The sequence below is a fragment of the Symphalangus syndactylus genome, chromosome 18 (genome assembly GCF_028878055.3).
Source record: "Symphalangus syndactylus isolate Jambi chromosome 18, NHGRI_mSymSyn1-v2.1_pri, whole genome shotgun sequence".
NCBI classification, from domain to species: Eukaryota; Metazoa; Chordata; class Mammalia; order Primates; family Hylobatidae; genus Symphalangus; species Symphalangus syndactylus.
In genome coordinates, this window is record NC_072440.2 from 14,138,246 (window position 1) to 14,158,855 (window position 20,610).

At 51.5% G+C, this 20,610-nt stretch overlaps 1 protein-coding gene and 1 long non-coding RNA gene across 2 annotated transcripts in view; one reads left to right on the plus strand and one right to left on the minus strand.

The window, feature by feature from the left end:
• The first annotated feature begins 3,117 nt into the window (after positions 1 to 3,117).
• Positions 3,118 to 4,383, plus strand: LOC129468391 (uncharacterized). The gene is made up of 2 exons (XR_008652639.2): positions 3,118 to 3,397; positions 4,057 to 4,383. It is a non-coding gene; the product is annotated as an uncharacterized lncRNA (long non-coding RNA).
• A 3,280-nt stretch (positions 4,384 to 7,663) lies between these two features.
• FBLN1 (fibulin 1) overlaps positions 7,664 to 20,610 on the minus strand; it is a 96,310-nt gene continuing 83,363 nt past the window's right edge. The window contains exon 17 of the mRNA XM_055253879.2: positions 7,664 to 8,496. Within this exon, the coding sequence (XP_055109854.1) occupies positions 8,357 to 8,496 (140 nt within the window). The 3' untranslated portion in view covers positions 7,664 to 8,356. The remainder of the gene's footprint in view (positions 8,497 to 20,610) is intronic.

Sequence of the window (20,610 nt, forward strand, 5' to 3'; positions counted from 1 at the left end):
AAGCTCTCTGTGCCATGATGAGCTGGCATTGGTCTCACTGTCGTATGACAAACAGGAAAGCTAGCAGGAAAGCCACAGACCGACCTAGTAAGCGTTCTCGTTTTACCCTAGGTAGTCATTGCTGCCAAGTTTTTGTGGCACAGAAAGAAAAAAATAAGCCCCCTCTTAACCCCACGGAACTGAAGAAGACTGGAATGTGGGGAATGCCCAGTGCTCCTCAATCCCAATTGGAATAATCATGCTGGACTAGATTTCTTCTTGTTCACCCAAAACGCTAAGGTTCTCAACAGTAAGTCACCATCACCACAGGCCAGAGTGGATTCACCCTGACCTCAATGCCATTAGCATTCGGTCCTGGGATGCCAAAGGCTTTCTCTGCTGGGATCTGGGTTTAGGGGTTGAGGTGCTCAAGTTTCCAGGGCGATGCTTCTGGAAGGGTTTTACCAGTTTCTAATACCGAAGGCTCAGGGGAAGCAGTTTCAACTGGGGACCTCTCTAATCTAGGAAGACAATGGAGAAATAGTTTCTTGTGTGCAAAGCCACTCTTCACACTGGGGCGGGCTCTGCTCCCTAGAGCAAGAATTAAGCACCTGCTGTGTACGCACAGGAAAGGATGTTCAAGAGAGTGCTTTCTGGGGAATCTGAAGATTTCTTCCCAGATCCGTCTGACTTTGCCTGCAAGAAATGCAGAAAAGGGTGTTGCCTTTTAGGAATGATCAAGAGCACTGTGTACTCCACAGGCTGACTTGAATAACTCACCCTCACAGGTGCAGGAACCAGGACAAGGTGGCCAGGGTGTGGGACTCAGAGAGCTACAGTCTCACGTGACAAAAAAGTGTCAGGTTCAAAGTGGCTGGCTCATGTTGCTGTCATATTTGGCTCTGCTAACTACGTAGATTTCCCATGAAGGATGTTAGGACTTGACCGTTACCCACCGAGGACTTTAGCAGGGGTGTTCAATGGCCATTTCTGCTGCAACATTTCAATAGCTTCTGGGTCCCACCCTCCAGGCAACCCCTTCTTCCTCAGCCTAGTTCTGTGACCTTGTGCCCCCTGCCACTCCCCCATTCTTAGCTCCACAAGGGGCACCCACCTCTTCCCCCTCCCAGAGCCCCCTCACCTCCCACCCCTGTCTGTCTCACTTTTTTTTTTTTTTTTTTGAGACACAGTCTCGTTCTGTCGCCCAGGCTGGAGTGCAATGGCGCGATCTTGGCTCACTGCAAACTCCATCTCCCAGGTTCAAGCGATTCTCCTGCCTCAGCCTCCTGAGTAGCTGGGATTACAGGCGCCCACCATCTCACCTGGCTAATTTTTGTATTTTTTTAGTAGAGATGGGGTTTCACCATGTTGGCCAGGTTGGTCTCCAACTCCTGACCTCAGGTGATCCACCCATCTCGGTTTCCCAAAGTGCTGGGATTACAGGCATGAGCCATCATGCCCGGCCAGTTCTCTGCAGACACCGTCTGGGCATCCTATACACTTCAGTTCAATTCTGACGCTGGCCACCCAGAGTTAGCACAGGCCCCAGAGGATACGGGCTCCGTCCTGCAGGACAGTCCCTACTTCAGATGTCAGTTGCAAGGATTGGGTGCTCAGGTTACCCACACTTCCGTCTGACTTGGCTACACATCAGGGGTCCCCAGAACCCCCTCCTCAGGTTTGGTAATGGGCTACAATGGCTCACAGAACTCAGAGAAACACTTTGGTTACATGTATAGGTTTACTGTAAAGGACATTATTGATGACACAGATGAACAGGCAGACGAAGAGGCACACAGGGTGAGCTCTGGTAGGGCCCGAGCACAGGAGCTTCTGTCCCCATGCAGTTGGGGGGAGCCACCCTCCCAGCATGCGGATGTGTCCACCAGCCCGGAAGCTCTCTGGATCCTGTAGTTCAGGGATTTTTATGGAGGCTTCATCACATACGCGTGATGGATTATTAGCTCCATCTCCAGCCCCTCTCCCTTTCCTGGAGGGTGGGGGTGGAGCTGAAAGCTCCAGGCTCCTAGTCGAATCTGGGTCTTTCTGGTGCTCAGACCCCAACCCCACCCAGGAGCCACTGAGAGTCACCTCATTAGACCAAAGACAAGGGATTAGGAGCTTTGTGTCAGGAACCCAGAAAGAGACCAAATAGAAGTAAATGTTTCTTGTTATGTCACATAGCCACACCACGAGGTTGGTGCAGGAGCCCTTGAAGGCAGCCCTTGCAGGATCTGGGACCAAGAGGGCCTCCATCAGAACGGAGTTTTGGAAAAGTAACCTGGCAGCCTAGGGGAGGACTGGACAGAGTGGGGAGGACAGAGGGGAACTGATTCACCAGAGGGAGGGTGCGAAGTGAGTGAATGAATGAGTGGACCAATGAATGAACAAGATGGGACGGAAGGAATGAGACCAGATGGCATCAGATCGTATCAGGGAGCAAAGACTAACGGGCCCAGTTTATATAAGGTCTTAGAAACCAGATCAAGGAGGTAGGATTAACAGTGCTTTCCTCTAAAGAAGCACATTTCCGGCCGGGCACGGTGGCTCATGCCCGTAGCCCCAGCACTTTGGGAGGCCGAGGCGGGTGGGTCACCTGAGGTCAGGAGTTCGAGACCAGCCTGGCCAACATGGTGAAAACCCATCTCTACTAAAAATACAAAAATTAGCTAGGCATGGTGGGGGGTGCCTATAATCCACACTACAAGGGAGGCTGAGGCAGAGAGAATCATTTGAACCCCTGGGAGGCAGAGACTGTAGTGAGCTGAGATCATACCACTGCACTCCAGCCTGGGCGACAGAGCAAGATCCCATCTCAAAAAAAAAGAAGAAGAAGAAGAAGAAGCAAATTTCCAGGAAGAAGCAGGCTATGGAGATCAGGGCAAGCAAAGGACAGAATTAGGTTAGTGTATCAACTGGGTCCAACCAGGAAGACACATGTGTTTATCTCCTGCAGCACCAAAAACCACCCAGAAGACAGCTCAGTGGACCCTAGCAGTGGATTCTACATGTCTGCAGAAAACAAGCTGGAGTTACAGCATCTGCAGAGAGACTACATCCAGGAGGTCTGATGACTCAAAGTAATCACTGCAGTCTGACTTCTACCACTGACACCCTTCCCGTACATAATTTAAATGCATAATTATAATACCATTGCTTAGTTAATGGACACCAATTCGTGCAGGAGCTGCCACAAACAGTAATAAACCAGCTGTGTTAGAAATGGATCACTTATCAGTGCGTGCCCAAGCCTCCTAATGCCTCATGATGTTTAATAATTAAATCGTGACACCTTGAACTTGCAGCTGACACCATGAATCACAGTGGAATTCTCCAAATGGAATGCAGCCACACCTCAGCTTCTGTGCTGCGTGCTGCCACTGAGGACGTTCGATACCATTGAAGCTGTCAGATAGAGGTGGGTTATTTCCCTGTGCCCTGCACCTCCCTTCTGGCAAGTCCCCGGGAAGCAGTGGCCACAGATGATCTGGTGCTCTCTTAAAGACTGAGATCAGGCCGGGTGCAGTGGCTCAGGCCTGTAATCCCAGCACTTTGGGAGGCCAAGGCGGGCAGATCACCTGAGGTTGGGAGTTCGAGACCAGCCTGGCCAACAGGACGAAACCCCATCTCTACTAAAAAATACAAAAAATATTAGCTGGGTGTGGTGGTACGCACTTGTAATCCCAGCTACTCACGAGGCTGAGGCACAAGAAGCGCTTGAACCCAGGAGGCAGAGGTTATATGGAGTCTCGCTCTGTCACCCAGGCTGGAGTGCAGTGTCTCAATCTCGGTTCACCGCAACCTCATTTCAGGAGATGAGACCGGCATCCTTGTGGGAGAAGATGGCCCTGGGCTGGGCATGGCAGAGGGGCTGAGGAGGAAGCGTGTGTGTGTGTGGTGTGTGTGTGTGTGCGGTGTGTGTGTGTGCACGCGTGCACACATGTGAGCATGTGTGAAAGAATGTGTGTGTGTTGGAGATGATTACCGAAGCCTTCCTGGCACACAGTAGGTCTTTTTTCCCACAAAGAGTAATGTGATTATTGGGAGTAATGGTAACTGTGACCGTGCTTCTCACAGGCCGTATTTCAAAAGGTCTACGGTGGCTCCGTTTCTTCTCTGAGGCTTCAAAACTCCGTCAAGAGTGAGTTCCCATCTCATTCTATGTCCAGGATGAAGACGGATGGCCTCTTGGAAACCATCTCTTTGGCATGAACGATGTGGGGAAACGTGAATGGAAATGGGAAACAGTTGCTGGCACCCAGAAGTCATCCGGTCCGGATGAAGCCAAGTCACACGGAAGTGCCTCCAATTATTCTTTATAAATTCCTCTGAGGTTTCACTGCTTGTCCACACAAGACTTTAATAAAATGTGGCATCTAACTGAATGAAGACTATCCTTTCGGGTGTGTGTGTCATGACAGTACTATTTATGGAGGACCTCCTGTGTAGCAGTTCTTGCACTGTTTTATGTAATCATCCCCTTTCATCCTAACAATCACTCCTGTGAAGTATGTGTCCTTATTTTCATTTCGTTGTAGAGAAAACCAAGGCTCTGAGACATTAAGCAATGTGCCCAAGGCCACACAGCTAGTAAGTGGCTGGATTTGAACGCAGGCCTACAAGAAACTATAAGTTTCTTATTTGTATTTATTATCTCATCATATTGTCATTTCTTCAAAATGCAACTCAATCTCATAAAATGTCAGTGGCAGAATCTAGGTGGAAGGTGCCCTGGTATTCACTGTGAAATTCTTTCAACTCGGCTGTATATTTGAAAATTTTCATATTACAATTTTAGGAAAAAACCTTGATTTCCAGGTGTTTTTTCACCTGGACAAACTTCAGAACTTTGGAAAGGCTGGCTTCCCTCCTGGAATTCTAGTTAGCTGGGTTGGCTGGGTTGGCCGGGTGGGCCCTGGCACCCTCCACTCAATGCCCACCTGCATGTTAAAACGGGTCCTGCTAGGACCCTGGGCGGCCCAGGCACTTCTGACACATGCCACAGACTTCCTCTGTACAGTAGAATAGATGTCCTTTAGGAATAAAAAAAACAGGCAGCTTTCTGGTCGAATACCACTCTATGAGACCTTCTGGAACCTTCCCTCCAAGTTTCTTCTACCAGATCAACAAGAAGGACTCAACTTGGTGTCTCTGTGTGTTTTGCTTTCTCGTGCTGCTTATAAACTGCTTTGCCTTTAGTAATTCCCCTGTTATCTTGTACTAAGGCTACAATTAAGAAGGAATCACTCTTGTGGAGGAACTCAGAGGCACCTCCAGCTCCCATTAGCTGGTCCCTTAATGCCGCTGATGCTAGGCTCTGGCAGTAATTACTTTGCAAGTATAATGAGATACTTATGGGTCCATCAGGTGCCCAACCCACAGCATGATATGAAATATGAAGAGTTAGGCTAGTGGGTAATTTACACAACTGTCTACCAAGTCTCCCCAGGATGATTAAGAAAAGGAAATGCCGGACTGAAAAGATGCCAAGCTTCCAGAGCACATTCATGTGGCTCGATTGACAGTGACAACCATTATCGTCATCACCGTCATCGCTGCTTTTAACGGTTAAGTGACAATAAGCCGTCACACACGAATGCAGCACTTTGCAATGCACGAAGCCCCCTTGCACTCATGTTCTCCAGCGCTCCTCACTGCCATCTGGGAATCTCCACTTTGCAGATGTGGAAACTGAAGCTCGGACGATGGCAGTGACTCGCCCTGCTAGCCCTGCCTAGAGAGATCTGCCTTTGCCTCCCTGATTCTGAATCAGATAGGGTCAGGACTTCCTCTCTTCCCCTGGGCTCCTCAACCTGGCGCCCTCACCGCCCACTTGCGGGCCCCTCCTGCCCTCTTCTGCTCCAGACGGACACGCCCTCTGAGGCAGGACTCTGATTGGACAGCTTGGATCATGTGCTCATTCAAAAGCCAATTAGCAGCAGGAGGGGCTTGGCTCTGCATTCACCCTCCCATGGCAGCTGCCCTAAATTTTTTTTTTTTTTTTTTGAGACAGAGTTTCATTCCTGTGCCCAGGCTAGAGTGGATCTCAGCTCAATGCAACCTCCACCTCCTGGGTTCATGTGATTCTCCTGCCTCAGCCTCTTGAATAGCTGGGACTACAGGCGCCCGCCACCATGCCCAGCTGATTTTTGTATTTTTAATAGAAACGGGGTTTCACCATGTTGGCCAGGCTGATCTGGAACTCCTGACCCCAAGTGATCTACCCGCCTTGGCCTGCCAAAGTGCCGGGATTACAGGTGTGAGGCACCACGCCTGGCCTGCCCTAACTCCTGTTAGGAGTATGGGAAACTCTTTTCCCAAAGCAGCCTGAACCTCGGTTTTCCCACCCCACCCTACTGCAGAAGGCTCCCAGAAACCAACTTTGCTGAGCCCAGAACGGCCTGGCTCTGGCAGATTTGCCCCCAAGGCTGCAAGTGGGCGGCAGCACTCCCCCACATGTCCCTGTTTCCTGCCCCTCGCCCTGAGGCTTCCTTCCATTCCTGCAGCCAGCTCCCAGCCCTGCTTCCCTGCCAGGACCCCAATTCCCTAACTCCCTGGCATGAAGAGCTGCGTGGATGTTCCCTGCACTTGTCTTGTCCCCTGATGTGGCTCCTTGGACCGTCCAGCCCCACACCCGGCCTCTTCTTTCCCACCAGCTGCAGCGGCCAAGGCTCTAGCAGGCCTTGTACCTGGGTGGCCCAGGCTTGGCTTTGATGGACCAGTGACCCAAATAAGTGACCTTGGAAAGGTCTTCCCAAAAGTGGCGGAGACCATATTCTTGAGAGTTGGAGTGGTGTTGGCTTGAGTGTGGGGCTGAGATCTCACCCAGTGCTAGGGTCCAGCTGCGAAACGAGGCACAGGATGAGAGAGGTTCTGAGCCACAGACGGGGTCTATACCTAAGAGGATGGGATCAACCTAGGGAAGGATTTGGAGAAGAGGCGTGTGTGGAAACAGAGCCTGGATGCTGAGTCCCTGGAGGCTGGAGTGAGCCCTGGGGCACAGGGAGCCCCTGGCCCCGCCACTGATGCCAATTGGGGTGTCAGTCCCCCGACAAATTCAGTCTGTCCATATCTATTGCTGACACAGGGTTTAGAGAGGGCTTAAATTCAGATAAATGGAATTTGAATTCCCTCTTTGTCTTTCAAACGTGTGAATTTTGGCAGCCGAGTTCCTCTCTCTGAGCCCAGTTTGTCCACCTTAAGACTGTGTGTGATCATACTCACCTCACTGGGCCATCAGGAGGAATGAGCGAAGCACCTCATGTCAAAATGCCTGGCCCAGGCCTGTGTCTGGCAGGGACTCATGGCTGCGGAAGGGTCATTACTTCCCCCCAGGGATTTCTAGAGAGGATCAGGATGCCACCAGGGATGCTACTGGAAGCAAGTCACACAGAAGCCAGAGCCCTGGGTTTGCCTAGCAGCACCGGACATGGGGCAGGGAACGAACCCGAGCCACACTTCTCAGAGGGTGGGCATGGCACTGAAAACGATGTGTGTAGGAAGCTTTTCCAATACGCAAGCTGGGCCCCGCCCCAGAACCTTGAGGGGCAGGAGGAGCATTGAGACAACCTTGGGCAGGGTGAGGCAGGGGGGCGGCGGGGGGAGACTTCCAGTCCCTTAGCTGGTGGAAGACTCCTGTGCCGGCAGAGAGCCCTCTTCTTGAAAGACTCTGATGCACAGGCCATCAGGAGGATCACAAAGTTGTTTATTTTCCCACCTATAAGAAAAGATGGATGATGCAGGGTGCCGAGAAATCCCAGCCATTCCCCTGGTGAACATACTGGAGCCCCACGCGAGCCTAACAGACTGTGTCTTTACCAAGGGATTTTCCTCTATTTCAACAGAACTGCAATTTCCCTTCCAAGTGCTCCCCGAGGCATTGTCATGCTGCTTCTGGGGATAATTTATCGTCCACTTCTGTGCTATTCTACAGCAGCCATGTCCTTAGAACATAGAAAATCTGATTGGCCAAAAAAAAAAAAAAAAAAAACCAAAATGTCAAATTTCATACAATCAGGGCAAGAACTGGTCTTCTTTTGGCATTTGGACTGGCTGCCCCCTAAAAAATGTCTTTCTTTCCTTGGCCCTTAGCAAGGCCCAGCCCAGAGGCAGAGACGGGGGTGACACTTAGCCTTTGCATTAAAAAATGAGCAAGGTCTTCAACCAAACAGTTGAGCAATTGGACTCATTTTTTAAACACCAAAAATACATCAGATGGACTTATTCATCTGGCTCAGCTTAATACATGTTGGCCTAATGCTACAAACAAATACCTAACATTAAAAAAGTCTGAGGGTACAAACAAGTACAGGCCACAGTCACTGGCAGCAATGATTTGGCCTGGAGGTGCACCCGTGGCTGTGCTGCAGACCAGCCCTCAGAACCAGTACTCAGAGACGAAGATGTGGACGTTGACAACATTTCGGTGGGAAACCACGCCCCCGACCACGTAGTTCATCTCCAGCTTCAGCACGGCATGAAATGGGCCCACGATAGGCCGCACCTGGCGCACGACACCTGCGGAGAGAGCAGAAGGTGTGCTGGAAGTCAGAAGGGACTGCAGCAACGTAGAGATCTGGGAAATGGTTTCCCTCAAGGAGTTTCAGAGCTAGAAGGAGGCATAGACCTCATGGAGTCCCATCCTACGCCAGATGCTCAAGTCCCCTGAATAACACTGGCTTCCAAGTGGTCACCTCAGCCTCTGCTCCTGCCTCCAGGGACTGGTGAAAGTGAACTCACTACTTGCTGAGACAGCCTTTCCATCAAGCACTGCCCAACCTGGAGGAAAGCTGTGGGTGTGGGCTTCGGAACTGAACGGCTCTGGGATCAACGCCAGCTTCTGAGCCCAGGTTTTCTGCTCTACCGCCATTTACCTGACAGGTGCTTTTTTTGTTTGTTTTTTGTTTTTGCGACGGAGTTTCACTCTTGTTGCCCAGGCTGGAGTGCAATGGCGTGATCTCGGCTCACCACAACCTCCACCTCCCGGGTTCAAGCCATTCTCCTGCCTCAGCCTCCTGAGTAGCTGGGATTACAGGCATGTACCACCACGCCTGGCTAATTTTGTATTTTTAGTAGAGACAGGGTTTCTCCATGTTGGTCAGGCTAGTCTCAAACTCCTGACCTCAGGTGATCCACCCGCTTCAGCCTCCCCAAGTGCTGGGATTGCAGGCATGAGCCACCGTGCCTGGCCTACCTGACAGGTTTTAAGGGAGCCTAGAAAAGGGCCTGGCATGGAGTGGGTACCTCATAGACATCTTTCTCCCTCCTTCCAAGCCCCTGTGCCCAGTTCTGACCCCTGAGAAGAAATGAAGCAGGCGTATCCTCTCCCCCAGGACTTCTGAGGATTGCAGTGGGCCCTGGATCCTTCTGCAAGCAGAGCACCCCCAGTTCCCCATGGGGCATGCCTCTGGACCCCTTGCTGTGCATGCCTCCATGGAGGGTGACACCTGAGCTCACAGTTCAGTGTTTGTGATAACAGGGAAGCAAGAGGTGGCTGGAGTGACAGACGATGAAAGCAGCAGTGGCGTCCCCTGGGCAGTCAAAAGGAGGATGGGTGGTGGAGGGAGACTGGTATCAGTTCTGGGGAAACAGCTGGGAGTCACAGGGAACTCTGCCTGTACCAGGGTAGGGACCAGGCAAAGACCATGGCCAGAGGACAGGGCACAGACAAAGCTCAGCCACGGCAGGGTGGAAGAGGAGCAACCCCAGGCATTCTGCAGATTCCAGGGGATCAGGGTTGGGGGGTAAGAGAGTGGGTGTCACAACTGCTCCCCAGCCTGGGCCTGCCATCTCCATGGCCCCCGACCAGGCCCGGCTGGCACTGCCTTCCCTCTGCAGGGTACCCAAAGGCTCACAGAGACTCTCCCATACTCTGTACGGGGTGAGAGTATGGGACAGTCCTCGCTGCACTGTGGAGAAGCTGAGGCCCTTTCGAGGCCTAGGTTCCCCAGCAACAAACACTGCCATGCCCCTGTGCTCCTGCACTGCACGATCCAGATGCCCAGCATCTGCCAAGGCATCAGCTCCAGCTGTGCAGGGCAGCCTTCCCGCCAGAGCAGAGTGCTCAGCAGGTCCCCTTCACATGCACACATGTGCTCAACAGGCGCTGGGACGGTTCCCAGGGTTCCAGACATCACGAACAGGTGCTGGTTTCAAAGCTGGGGGAGATCTGGGATGAAAGGTATGCGCCATGCTCTGATGAAGGGTGTGCATTGTCCAGCGGGGGTGAGAATGGAGGTAGGGAAGGCTGGAGGGGTCAGGACAGGTTTCTTGGACTCCTCCAAGGGGTGCAGGTGTTCCTCTGCACCCCTCCTGCAGAGGAAGCTGCACAAGCCAAGGCTGCAGGCTGCTCCCCAGTGTCTGTGGCCGAACAGGCACAGACCTATGGGTGCTGACATTTATGAATGAACTGCCAAGGTCCACATGTTCTGACAGTGGGATTTGTCTAAAGTGGTGTTGAGGGTGGGCTAATTGGCTTTTGAATGAGCACATGATCCAAGATGTCCAACAGGTGGCTGTCTGGTCGTACCATCGGCCAATTTCTATGGCCAATTTCGGGTACCATGTGGCATCACTGAAAGTGGACTTGTGGAGAGATGTGTACAAGCAGCTCTCAGAGCTGGTGGGAGAGGTGTGAACCGGTGTGAGCTGGCTCTGAGACACCTGCTTGGATGCTCTGTGAGGAGCAAATATAGAGCCTGCAGCTTCACAACCACTCGTTGAGAAATAGCTACCAACTGTTTGCCACAAACGGCTGATTCCAGGCTGGATTCTGTGAACAGTTCCTCTGCAGGCTTAGGAAACGTGCACGGGGACAGCCTATCTCCAGCTCTTGGTGCCCAGGACACAGCAAAGGCTCAGGGGAGAACTGAGGGGTCAGGAAGGCCTTCGGTACGAGTGGCTGGTTCCTGGTCAGGAACATCAAGTTCATGCTCAGAACGAGAATCTGGGCACAACGTCCCCCCTTTCACTCTCTGGGTTTATGTTTCAAAAGTGAAAGGCCCAGCAGCTGGGGTGGAATTTCAGGCTGTTGCCTAAGCAAACATGGGCTTTAGCTCTGATGGAGAGATAAGCACAGGCTTCTGCAGGCTGTCAGCACCCTTGCTCTGCCTGCTACCCGGTGATGACATTCAAGCTTTGTCCTGCTTGAAAGCCCATGAACATCTTCAGCTCCCGGCAAAAGACGTGGGCTTATCACCACCCTGGGCTTGCCAGCAGGCCCTGGTGACCGGGTCACTCCTGCCCGCCCCTCCCTGGGCGCGGTCTGCCCACCAGGGTCAGTGTGGGCTCACAGGGCTGAACCCAAACACACCCCCATGGGCCCTCTGTATGTCATATTTTTCTCTCCCCAGGCCTGAGGCCAACAATGGTGCCCCCGCTGGCCACAGTGACCTGCCAACTTTACTGGTACTAGGCGCAGAGATGCTTCTTACCACCCTTCCTGGCATTCAGAGGTTTGGGGCTTGAAGGAGAAGGAGGAGAGGCTGGGTGAGCCTGTGAATCACTGTAGGGAGGAATGGCAGGCACCTCCACAAGCTACAGTCAGATATGTCTTTGTTTCAGCTGGGTGTGGTGGCTCACGCTTGTAATCCCAGCACTCTGGGAGGCTTAGGCGGGTGGGTCACGAGCCCATGAGTTCGAGACCAGCCTGGGCAACGTGGCAAAACCCCGTGTCTACAAAAAATACAAAAATTAGCCAGGCATGGTGGCGTGTGCTTGTAGTCCCAGCTACTCAGGAGGCTGAGGTGGCAGGATTGTTTGAGCTCGGGAAGGTCAAGGTTGCAATGAGCCAAGACCGTGCCACTGCATTCTAGCCTGGGTGAGAGAGCAAGATCCTGTCTCAAAAAAAAGAAAGATCTATTTCTGTTATTATTATATTTCTGTATATTATATAGTTTCATACATGATATATAACTATTATACATATAAAATATATATTATAAAACAATATATTATTTAAAATATATCTTATAAAGTATGTCAAATTTATATAAGTGTATTTTAAAGTTTAGATAAAGTGTACTTTATAAATTTACATATTAATTTATATATTTATATATAATTAAATTTACATATAAATACACTTATGTGTAAATATAATTATATATATCTATATTCATATAAAATATGTTTACATTTACTCTAAAATTTATATATAAAATATAAACATGATAAAATATACAATAATCATATTATTATGTTGATATATGTATATATTTATCTGAAATGTCTATATTTAAATACACACTCCTGGCTGCATGTGGGACCATTAATATTATCAACAGTTTCGATGCACAGAGGGTCTGCACATGCTACGTGTACCTGGCACTGGCTAAATAAGAATGTAGAGAAACCGAAGGTCTCTCCTTGGGGGTCAGTCTGGGGACAGAGAAAGAGAAGAAAGTGCTCATGCAGTGAGCTCCATGTGGGACAGGGACCTGCCACAGATGTTCTAAGTAGGCCCTTTGAGACCTGCAGGACATGAACTGACCTGGCTCCGTGGTAGGACCCCAGATGGGTTATTTGACCTTTCTGAGTCTCTATTTCCTCTTCTATGAACAGGGATTAAAAACAGCAACCTTTGGCTGGGCGTAGTGGCTCATGCCTGTAATCCCGGCACTTTGGGAGGCCGAGGTGGGCAGATCACAAGGTCAGGAGATCAAGACCATCCTGGCTAACACGGTGAAACCCCGTCTCTACTAAAAACACAAAAAATTAGCTGGGCGTGGTGGGACACACCTGCAGTCCCAGCTACTCGGGAGGCTGAGGCAGGAGAATCACTTGAATCCAGGAGGTGGAGGTTGCAGTGAGCCGAGATCGCACCATTGCACTCCAGCCTGGGTGACAGAGCAAGACTCCGTCTCAAAAAACAAAAACAAAAACAAAACAAAACAAAACAAAACAAAAAACCCAGCAACCTTCAAAATCACAAACAAATCAAACTTGATGTCATCCTTCTTCTCTCCACTGAGAAATGACCACTGGCTATCAAAAAGAATTCCAATATTTAAAGTGATCTGACTCCCAGTCAAAGCGTGGCTGAATGCTTAGAAACATACAGCAGGTGTTAAGTATTTCTCTTGGACTGATTTATGAGAGAGGAAAGCCCTGAACATATAGAAAATGATTGCCTCTAAATACCTCGCACCAGAGGACTTCACGAGGTTTGGTCTCTACAATGGCTGAAGACCGGAGCTCCAAGCTGATTGTAAACAGCTGCGTGGTGAGATGAGAAACTCGAAAGGAAGTAAAAGACTGCACGAGGGAAAAGGGTGCTGTGAAGGGGAAGGGAGGCGCTAGGCTGAATCACTGATGGTCAGATTCGGGGCCTGGATTTTCTCAGGTTCTTTGCATTTAACAAGAAAAGTTATTAAAGTAGAATAAGTAGGGATGCTGCGAGGGTCGAACAACAGACTGTATGGCTGCACACAGCAGGCGCTCGAGGAATGTGCACCCCTTCCTGCCCTTCCCAAATCCGCTTCTCTATCCCTCCCCTCTGACCTGAAGTCCACATTGCATCTCCCAGTCTGTGCACAACCCCACTCAACCCAGGACCCCCTTCCCCAGGCCATGCCCTGTCAGCGGACCTGCCCACACTCCTCCAGCCTAGCCACGTTTTCCTGAGCTCTGGTTTGGGAAACAGGTTTCCTCCATCTCCAGGCTAGTTCAAGCACAACTTCCACCTCCTTGCCCTCACCTCGACTGAACCCGGGCCAGTGGCCAGGGAGGACTTCATGAAAGAGGACCTAAACAGTTCAGCTGGTCCTCAGTGCCTGGCACATAATAGATGCCAAATAAATGCCTGCAGAATCAAGATTATGATACCACTTTTCTTCATAGCTTCCTAACCACCCATGAACCCATCCATCCACTCACCAATTCATCTATACATCCATCCATCCACCCACCCACTCACCAATCCATCCACTCACCCATCAACCCAACCATCCACTCATCCATCCATCCATCCATCCACCCACCCAACCATCCACTCACCCATCCATCCATCCATCCATCCATCCATCCATCCATCCACCCACCAATCCATCCACTCACCTACCCATGGATCCAACCATCCATCCATTCACCCACCCATCAACCCATCTGTCCATCCACCCACTCACCCACCCATGAATCCATCCACCCATCCATTAGAGGCTACTCTGCACAGAGGAGCTTTAAACAGGAAGCTTTAAATCGGGTTTTGGGGAATAAATAGGAGCCAAGGAAGCAGGAAGGACAAGTGCAAAGCCCAAAAATATGAAGGTTCAGGCCGGTTCTGGGAACAGTGTCAATCTTGGGGAGAGGCAGGCAGATGAGGCTGAGCCATGTGCTTCATCTGGTGGGGACTGCCCCCGGACCTCACTTTGTCAGTCTCAGAGAACCAAGAAGCTGGGTTATCTCCTGGCTGCCTCCCCATCACCAATTCTACACCACTGTTCTTTCAGAACCACCACCAACTTCCCTATCACAGGGAGGCAAGGGAAGGAGGAAGAAGTAGCAAGGAACACTCACTGCCCACATGCAGCATCGCAAATGTGAGAGAGCTGCCACCAGGGGCCCAGTTCCATCCGTCCATTTGATCCTACAGACTCTGATTTGCCATGTCTCATGTGCCAGACACTGGGACCAGCTGGACTGCTTCATAGAAGTCTTCACAGAAGTCTTCCCTGAACCCTCTGTGTCACCTGGCACCTGGTCTCTTTCCACTGCAACACTGCACCTGCTTATTGCAGGGGACGCTCACAGTTGGCCTCCCTGTTCAGGGACAGCGTCAGCTCATTTCTGCCCCATCGTCCCCAACCCAGGCCCTGGCAGGCCCATGGAAGGCCTTCTGCCATGATCACGTCATAAGATGAAGGCAGAAGAAGAAGAAAAGAGAGTGAAGGAAGGAGAGAAGTAAGAAGGAAAATCAGTCCCTGAAGCCTCACAATCTAGGAACGAAGACAACACTTTGTCCCGAAGGAAAGGCGAGCCACTGAAGGCTCCGGGCGAGAGCAGTTTCATTTGGAGGGACCACCCCAGCAGTAAATGGCAGGACAAAGAGGTGCATTTCCATCACGCCTGGCTTGTCTGTCTTACCTGCCGGGGTGTTTGCCTCCCACCTTTCCGAAGCCCCAGAAAGAAAAAAAGTCCACAGTGCTGAGTTCAATTGTGTTAATCTTCCAAATCCTCATCCCTGGCATTTCTGCTTCAGGTCTTAGACGCTGCTGGTATCCCTTGGCGTGTCTGTGCCTCTTAAAGATATAATTAAGCACTTTTTTTCTCCCTGTTGAAAAATGTAGGTCCCCTCGGGCGCTTCACTTTTATGTCTTGGCTCTGCTTTCTAAGTTGCGGCTGATGTGCTGGGAATCCAGGATCCTGAACACGAAGTGCTCGGGTCCAGTGGGGAGAACCTACGCTGCCTCTTGGGCTCTGGGGTCCACATTCTCGGCCCCATCTCGAAGCCATCTTTCAGCTCCTGCTATTTGACATTGCACTTGATTGTCTCTCCATTGTTTGAAATGATGAAAGTCAGTGGCAGGAGGTTGGGGAGGTCTCTCTGCCTGAGTCTCATGTCTCTGAGTCTAGACACTGGTTTATAAAGAGACCTAGAGTTACAGCCTCGAGTTCCTAGGTGGCACTGCATCGACCAGCTGTGTGACCTTGGGCACGTCATCTTCCCTTCTAAAGTGCAGCCTCCAACGTGAGGCTTGTAATTCTAGCTGACAAAGTGTAATGGAGTGTACAGGGCTGTCAAAGGGCATTTTAGCAAACAAGATGATGAATCAAGAGACTGCACAATATATCATACCAGTGGAAATTAACCGTGGCCACCACGTGGGGTCAGCCTTGAGCAGAAAGGAAGGGAAGTGTAGGGCTGTGTGGACAAGGTGCTGGAACAGAGAGGCCGGGAGCTCAGAGGAGACCCAAGCAGGCTTTGCCCATCACAAGCACCGCAGGCAACTGGGAAGAAGCAACCACCGGGCCTCAGTAAATTCACCCCAAGAGGCTCCACAGTTCCTGCAGGTGAGGACGAGCAGCACAGACCAATGGCAAAGAGGAAACGTTGAGAACACGTGGGGCCGGGCGTGGCGACTCACACCTGTCATCCCAGCACTTTGGGAGGCCAAGGTGGGTGGATCATCTGAGGTCAGGAGTTCGAGACCAGCCTGGCCAACATGTTGAAACCCTGTCTCTACTAAAAATACAAAAATTAGCTGGGCGTGGTGGCGGGCGCCTATAATCCCAGCTACTCGGGAGGCTGAGGCAGGAGAATCACCTGAACACGGGAGGCAGAGGTTGCAGTGAGCCGAGATCGTGCCACTGCACTCCAGCCTGGGTGACTGAAAAAACAAAACAAAACAAAAAAGAAAAAACAAAAAAGCACATGGAAGTACTATCAGCAGTCACAAAGCCACCAGCTAGAGTGTGGATGGGCTGGAAAGAGGTCACACAGCAGGAGACACGGGTGGAGACAGAGAGACCCTATGTGCCCACAGCCGCATTCAGCCCCCATCGCAGTTAGGGATGAGAAACAGTCGCCTCCTTCTCCTGGGGAGAAAAATGAGGCTTTACTAGTAGCACCTTCCGGATCACGGAGCTAACAGGGCCGCAGGTTTCCGTCCAGCTGGGACTGACCTCAGAGCCCAGATCTTCCCATCCCACTGCATCTCCTTCCTCCTGTCTGCAAAATGACGTGCAGGACACTTCCCGACTGTACTGCCCTCAGCTGAGTCATAAACATACGGCAAAAACAGCAGAAAGCAATTAGAGAGAATTGCATCAGGAGCTGGTGGTGCAGTCGAAGGGACTGAGCTCCCAAAACCTGGTCTTCTCTGCTTGCCCGAGAAACACCGTAAAAGCCGGGAAGCAAGGGGCACAGGTGTCTGGGCTGCATATTTAAAATACCAATTGTCAGTCAACATGTCTCAGCAAAACTCATCATCCGTATTTCTTGATTGTTATAAATGTGCTCCTTCCGCAGGTCTCCCGTGAGCTAAATCAGACAGTTTGGAGGGGACAGCTGCAGGTAGCTGAACGAAAGAGACAGCTCCCGGGGTGCACCTTTCCCCTTGGGGAAAAATATGAAGGGAAACGTCAGCTTTGGACTAAAGCCCTTCAGCCTTCACCTGTGACGTGGGAACTAACATTTCTGCAGTGCTTCGTCATCACAGAGCTCACTGACATCGACTGTCTCTCCTCTCATCGCAAACGCAGGCGGCGGGGGCTCACCGGAGAGAAAATTTGGCTCTGTGTGGTTACGTGAGTTGCTGACAATCACACGGCCAGCAAGCAGTAAACCAGAACTGGAACCCAGACCCTGGGCCACTGCCCCTTCCACCAAGCTCTGTGGCCTTGCCAAAGGAAGACAAGGTCTGGGAGAGTTCTGGAAGGATCTGCTGTGTGAGGCACCTCCTTTTAGAAGAAATGAACATGCAACTGAGACTAGAGGGATAAGAAATCATGTCCCCTCCCTCTATGTGTCTCCTGAGCCGACCTCAGCCTCCACCCACCTACATGCTGGGTGGGGTCCTCCTGGGCCCCAGACCCAAACTCGGAGTCCGCTCCAATCTCTCCAGACGCCCCTCCCAGATGGACAATTCAAATCCAAGCACACCAAACACTGACCCACCCTCCTCCCCTAAACTCACTTCCCTTCCTCCCCTACCCCTCACTCTCCAGGCAGGTACCCCCAAGCCAGGAACTTGGAGTCGCCCTCGACAGGCCCCTTACCCCCATCCCTCAGGTTAAACCATCACTGAGGCCAGTGGATTCTATTCTCAAAGGTCTCCATACACTCCTCCCTTCTCTCCCCACAACCCCACCCAGTCTCAGTTCCGGCCTCATCGCATCTACCTGAACACGTGTACCACCTTCCTTTTCACCCCTCCCATGCCCCTTCCCACTGTGCTCAGAGCCGGGAGGTAAATCCAACCGTGGGGGCCACTGTGGCTCTGCAGGGGGCTCTTCCCACCCTACCCCCACCCGGGCTCACAGCAGGTGAGACGCATCTTGCCGAGGCCCATGGCCTCACCCACCCCAGCTCTCCGCACACTGCGCCAGCCACACTGAAGCGCTTGCGATCCCCCAAGGTGAGGGGGCCATGAAGGGCAGGACGAGTTCAAGTCTTGCCAACTTGACTCAAAGACCTGGGCACACCAGAGGGGCCAAGTCCTGCCCTCTGGCTTCCAGGAGTGAAGGCTACTCTGCCTCCTTCTACAGATGCAATAAAGGTCTGGAGGGATGGAGGGGAAGAGAGGCCGGCCCGGTGGGCAGCCCTTGAGTGCAGAAAGAGGGTCCTGAGCCCTAGGCCTGCGGGTCAGAGCAGAGCCCTCCCTTCCCTATCTGACAAGCACGGAGCACTTGTTGTGAGTGGCTGCAGTGCTGGGTGCTGGGGTTACCAACATCGCCTGGCCCTGGTCTGGCTCTTCATGGGGCTCTCAGCCGCTGGGAGAGCAGGCACAGGGGATTGGGGCAGCAGAGGCTGATAAAGGTAAGCAAAGCTCCTTTGGGAGAGCTTCGGAGAAATACACACTCCAAACCGGGAACTGGTATCATGGAAGCTTCCCCAAGGGGTTAACCTTGAACTGACTTTGAAGAATGAGGTGCCCAGCAAGAAAAAGGCGGTGGGAGGGTGCTCTGCAGGGAGGGTGCTCTGCGGGGAGGGTGGAGAGACATGAGCCAGCTTGGTGCTCTCAGTTTTCCTGAGCAGATAAGAGTAAAGGAGGGAGGGCGAGGGAAGGGGCTGATGAGAGGGGCAGGCCAGTCATGCCCCTTCTCTCTCCTGGAGCCATGGGAGCCGCTGCTGGAGTTCAGCAGGAGGGGACAGGTGAGGTTGGTGGAGAACCATCACTTTCTTCTCCTTGTCTCCTGAGAAGCGCCATGAATGAGCCAATTCAGGGCAAAAAGGGGCCCCCTGCTGCAGGGTCACGGCACAGAGCCCCCCCAGGCAGGAGCAAGGCCACATCCTCAATGTCCCTTTTCCAGGCCGTTGTCCCAGAGGCTCGTGAATCTGCAGATGACTGTCTGCGCTGCCATGGACTGAACATTTACAATACACCTACGCTATGGACCACGCTCCATGTTGTCAGGATGCAGAAGTGACAACTGAGATTTCAGGACTGGGTCAGGCCTCAAAGAGCAGAACTCTGCCCTCTCCAAGGTCTCTGGGGAAAGTCATGACAGCAGGAACCCCACAGAGTCCCAGCATGATGTGTGCATTCTTAATTCATGTCACCTGAGCCTGGAAGCTCCTGAGCTCCTGCCTCAGTTTCCTCATCTGGAAAATGGGAATAATGATCTACAGGGTTGCTATGAGGAGCAAGTTTTATATATATATATTTATTTATATTTATATTATATTTTTATATATGCCCAGAAGAGTGCCAGGCACACCACAAGGACCACACAGGGTTTGCTGTTAATTTGAGGACTGTGATAGCTGGCCTTCTAGCCTTGGCCACAGATGGAATGTTCCTAGCAGAGTCCACCTGGAAGCACCTGACATCCTCCCAGTGCTGGCTGGGGAATGGCAGGCACTGAGCTCCTTTCACAGATTTAAAGACGGTCAGGAGAGGCAGCTAAAAGATTCATATCACCATCATTCCTTTTTTTTTTTTTTTTTTTTGCTAATTTTGCACAACATGCCTGTACTGCTGTTTGGCTAAAACATTTCATTTTTAAAAAAGAATAATTTATGAATGTGCCTGGTGATATTAAAGGCTTCTCAGAAGGTGCAGACCAGCAGCCTAAGAGGGTCACAAATCATTCCTGCGGGAGGCTGTGGAGACTAAGAGGCTGTTCCCAGCCCCTTTTAACCCCTTGGTGACTCTGGAAGTCAGCAGGTGTGTGTAGGATCTTGCGGCCAGTTATGGGCACCTGCCGGGGGCTAGGTTGGGGTGACCCCAGTGGGTGCATCTGTTCTGTGTGTGTGTATAAGAAACAAGGACAAACAGGGTGACAAAGGATAGCCTTGCACAAATAAACCCCTGGAGGCTCTTCTGTCTAGGAACTGTTTGGTGGAATTGAAAGTCAAGCGAAGAAACTCCCAATGCCACAACTGCTGGTGTTTCCCTCTTCACGACACCCCTCCCCCGGCACAAGCATTTCTCTGCTCTGGTTCACGACAGACTTTCCAGAAGGAGTTCCCCAGGCACGGCCACTCTGGCGCTCTGCCATTCCCTCTGCCTGGAGCCCTCTTCCTCCAGATCTCTGTATGGGTCACTTCCTCAGCTCCTGAGTCTTTGACAAATGTCACTGACCACCAGATTTAAAGCTGTACCACCATGCTGCACCCAGCCTCCCCAGCCCCTTCCCCCGCTCTGCACAGCCCTCACTACCATCTGACCACGTACATATTATGCTTGTTTCTCGTCTGCTCCTACCCTCTGGGATAAAAAGTGTATGAGATAGGTATTCATGTCTGCCTTAGTCACTGCTGCATTCCTGAGAGCAGGACCTGCCCCCAGGGATACACACGTTACTTGTTGGGAGAATGAGTATGAGGAGATTTGCAAAAGGGGCTCATCCAGGGCCTCAGGTGCACATAAGGAGCTGCACACTGTGCTTGTGGAGCATGTAGAGGGCATCCAAGAGGAGGTGACAGCTGACATGGGCTTTGAGGGATGAATAGGAGTTCACCAAGGGAGA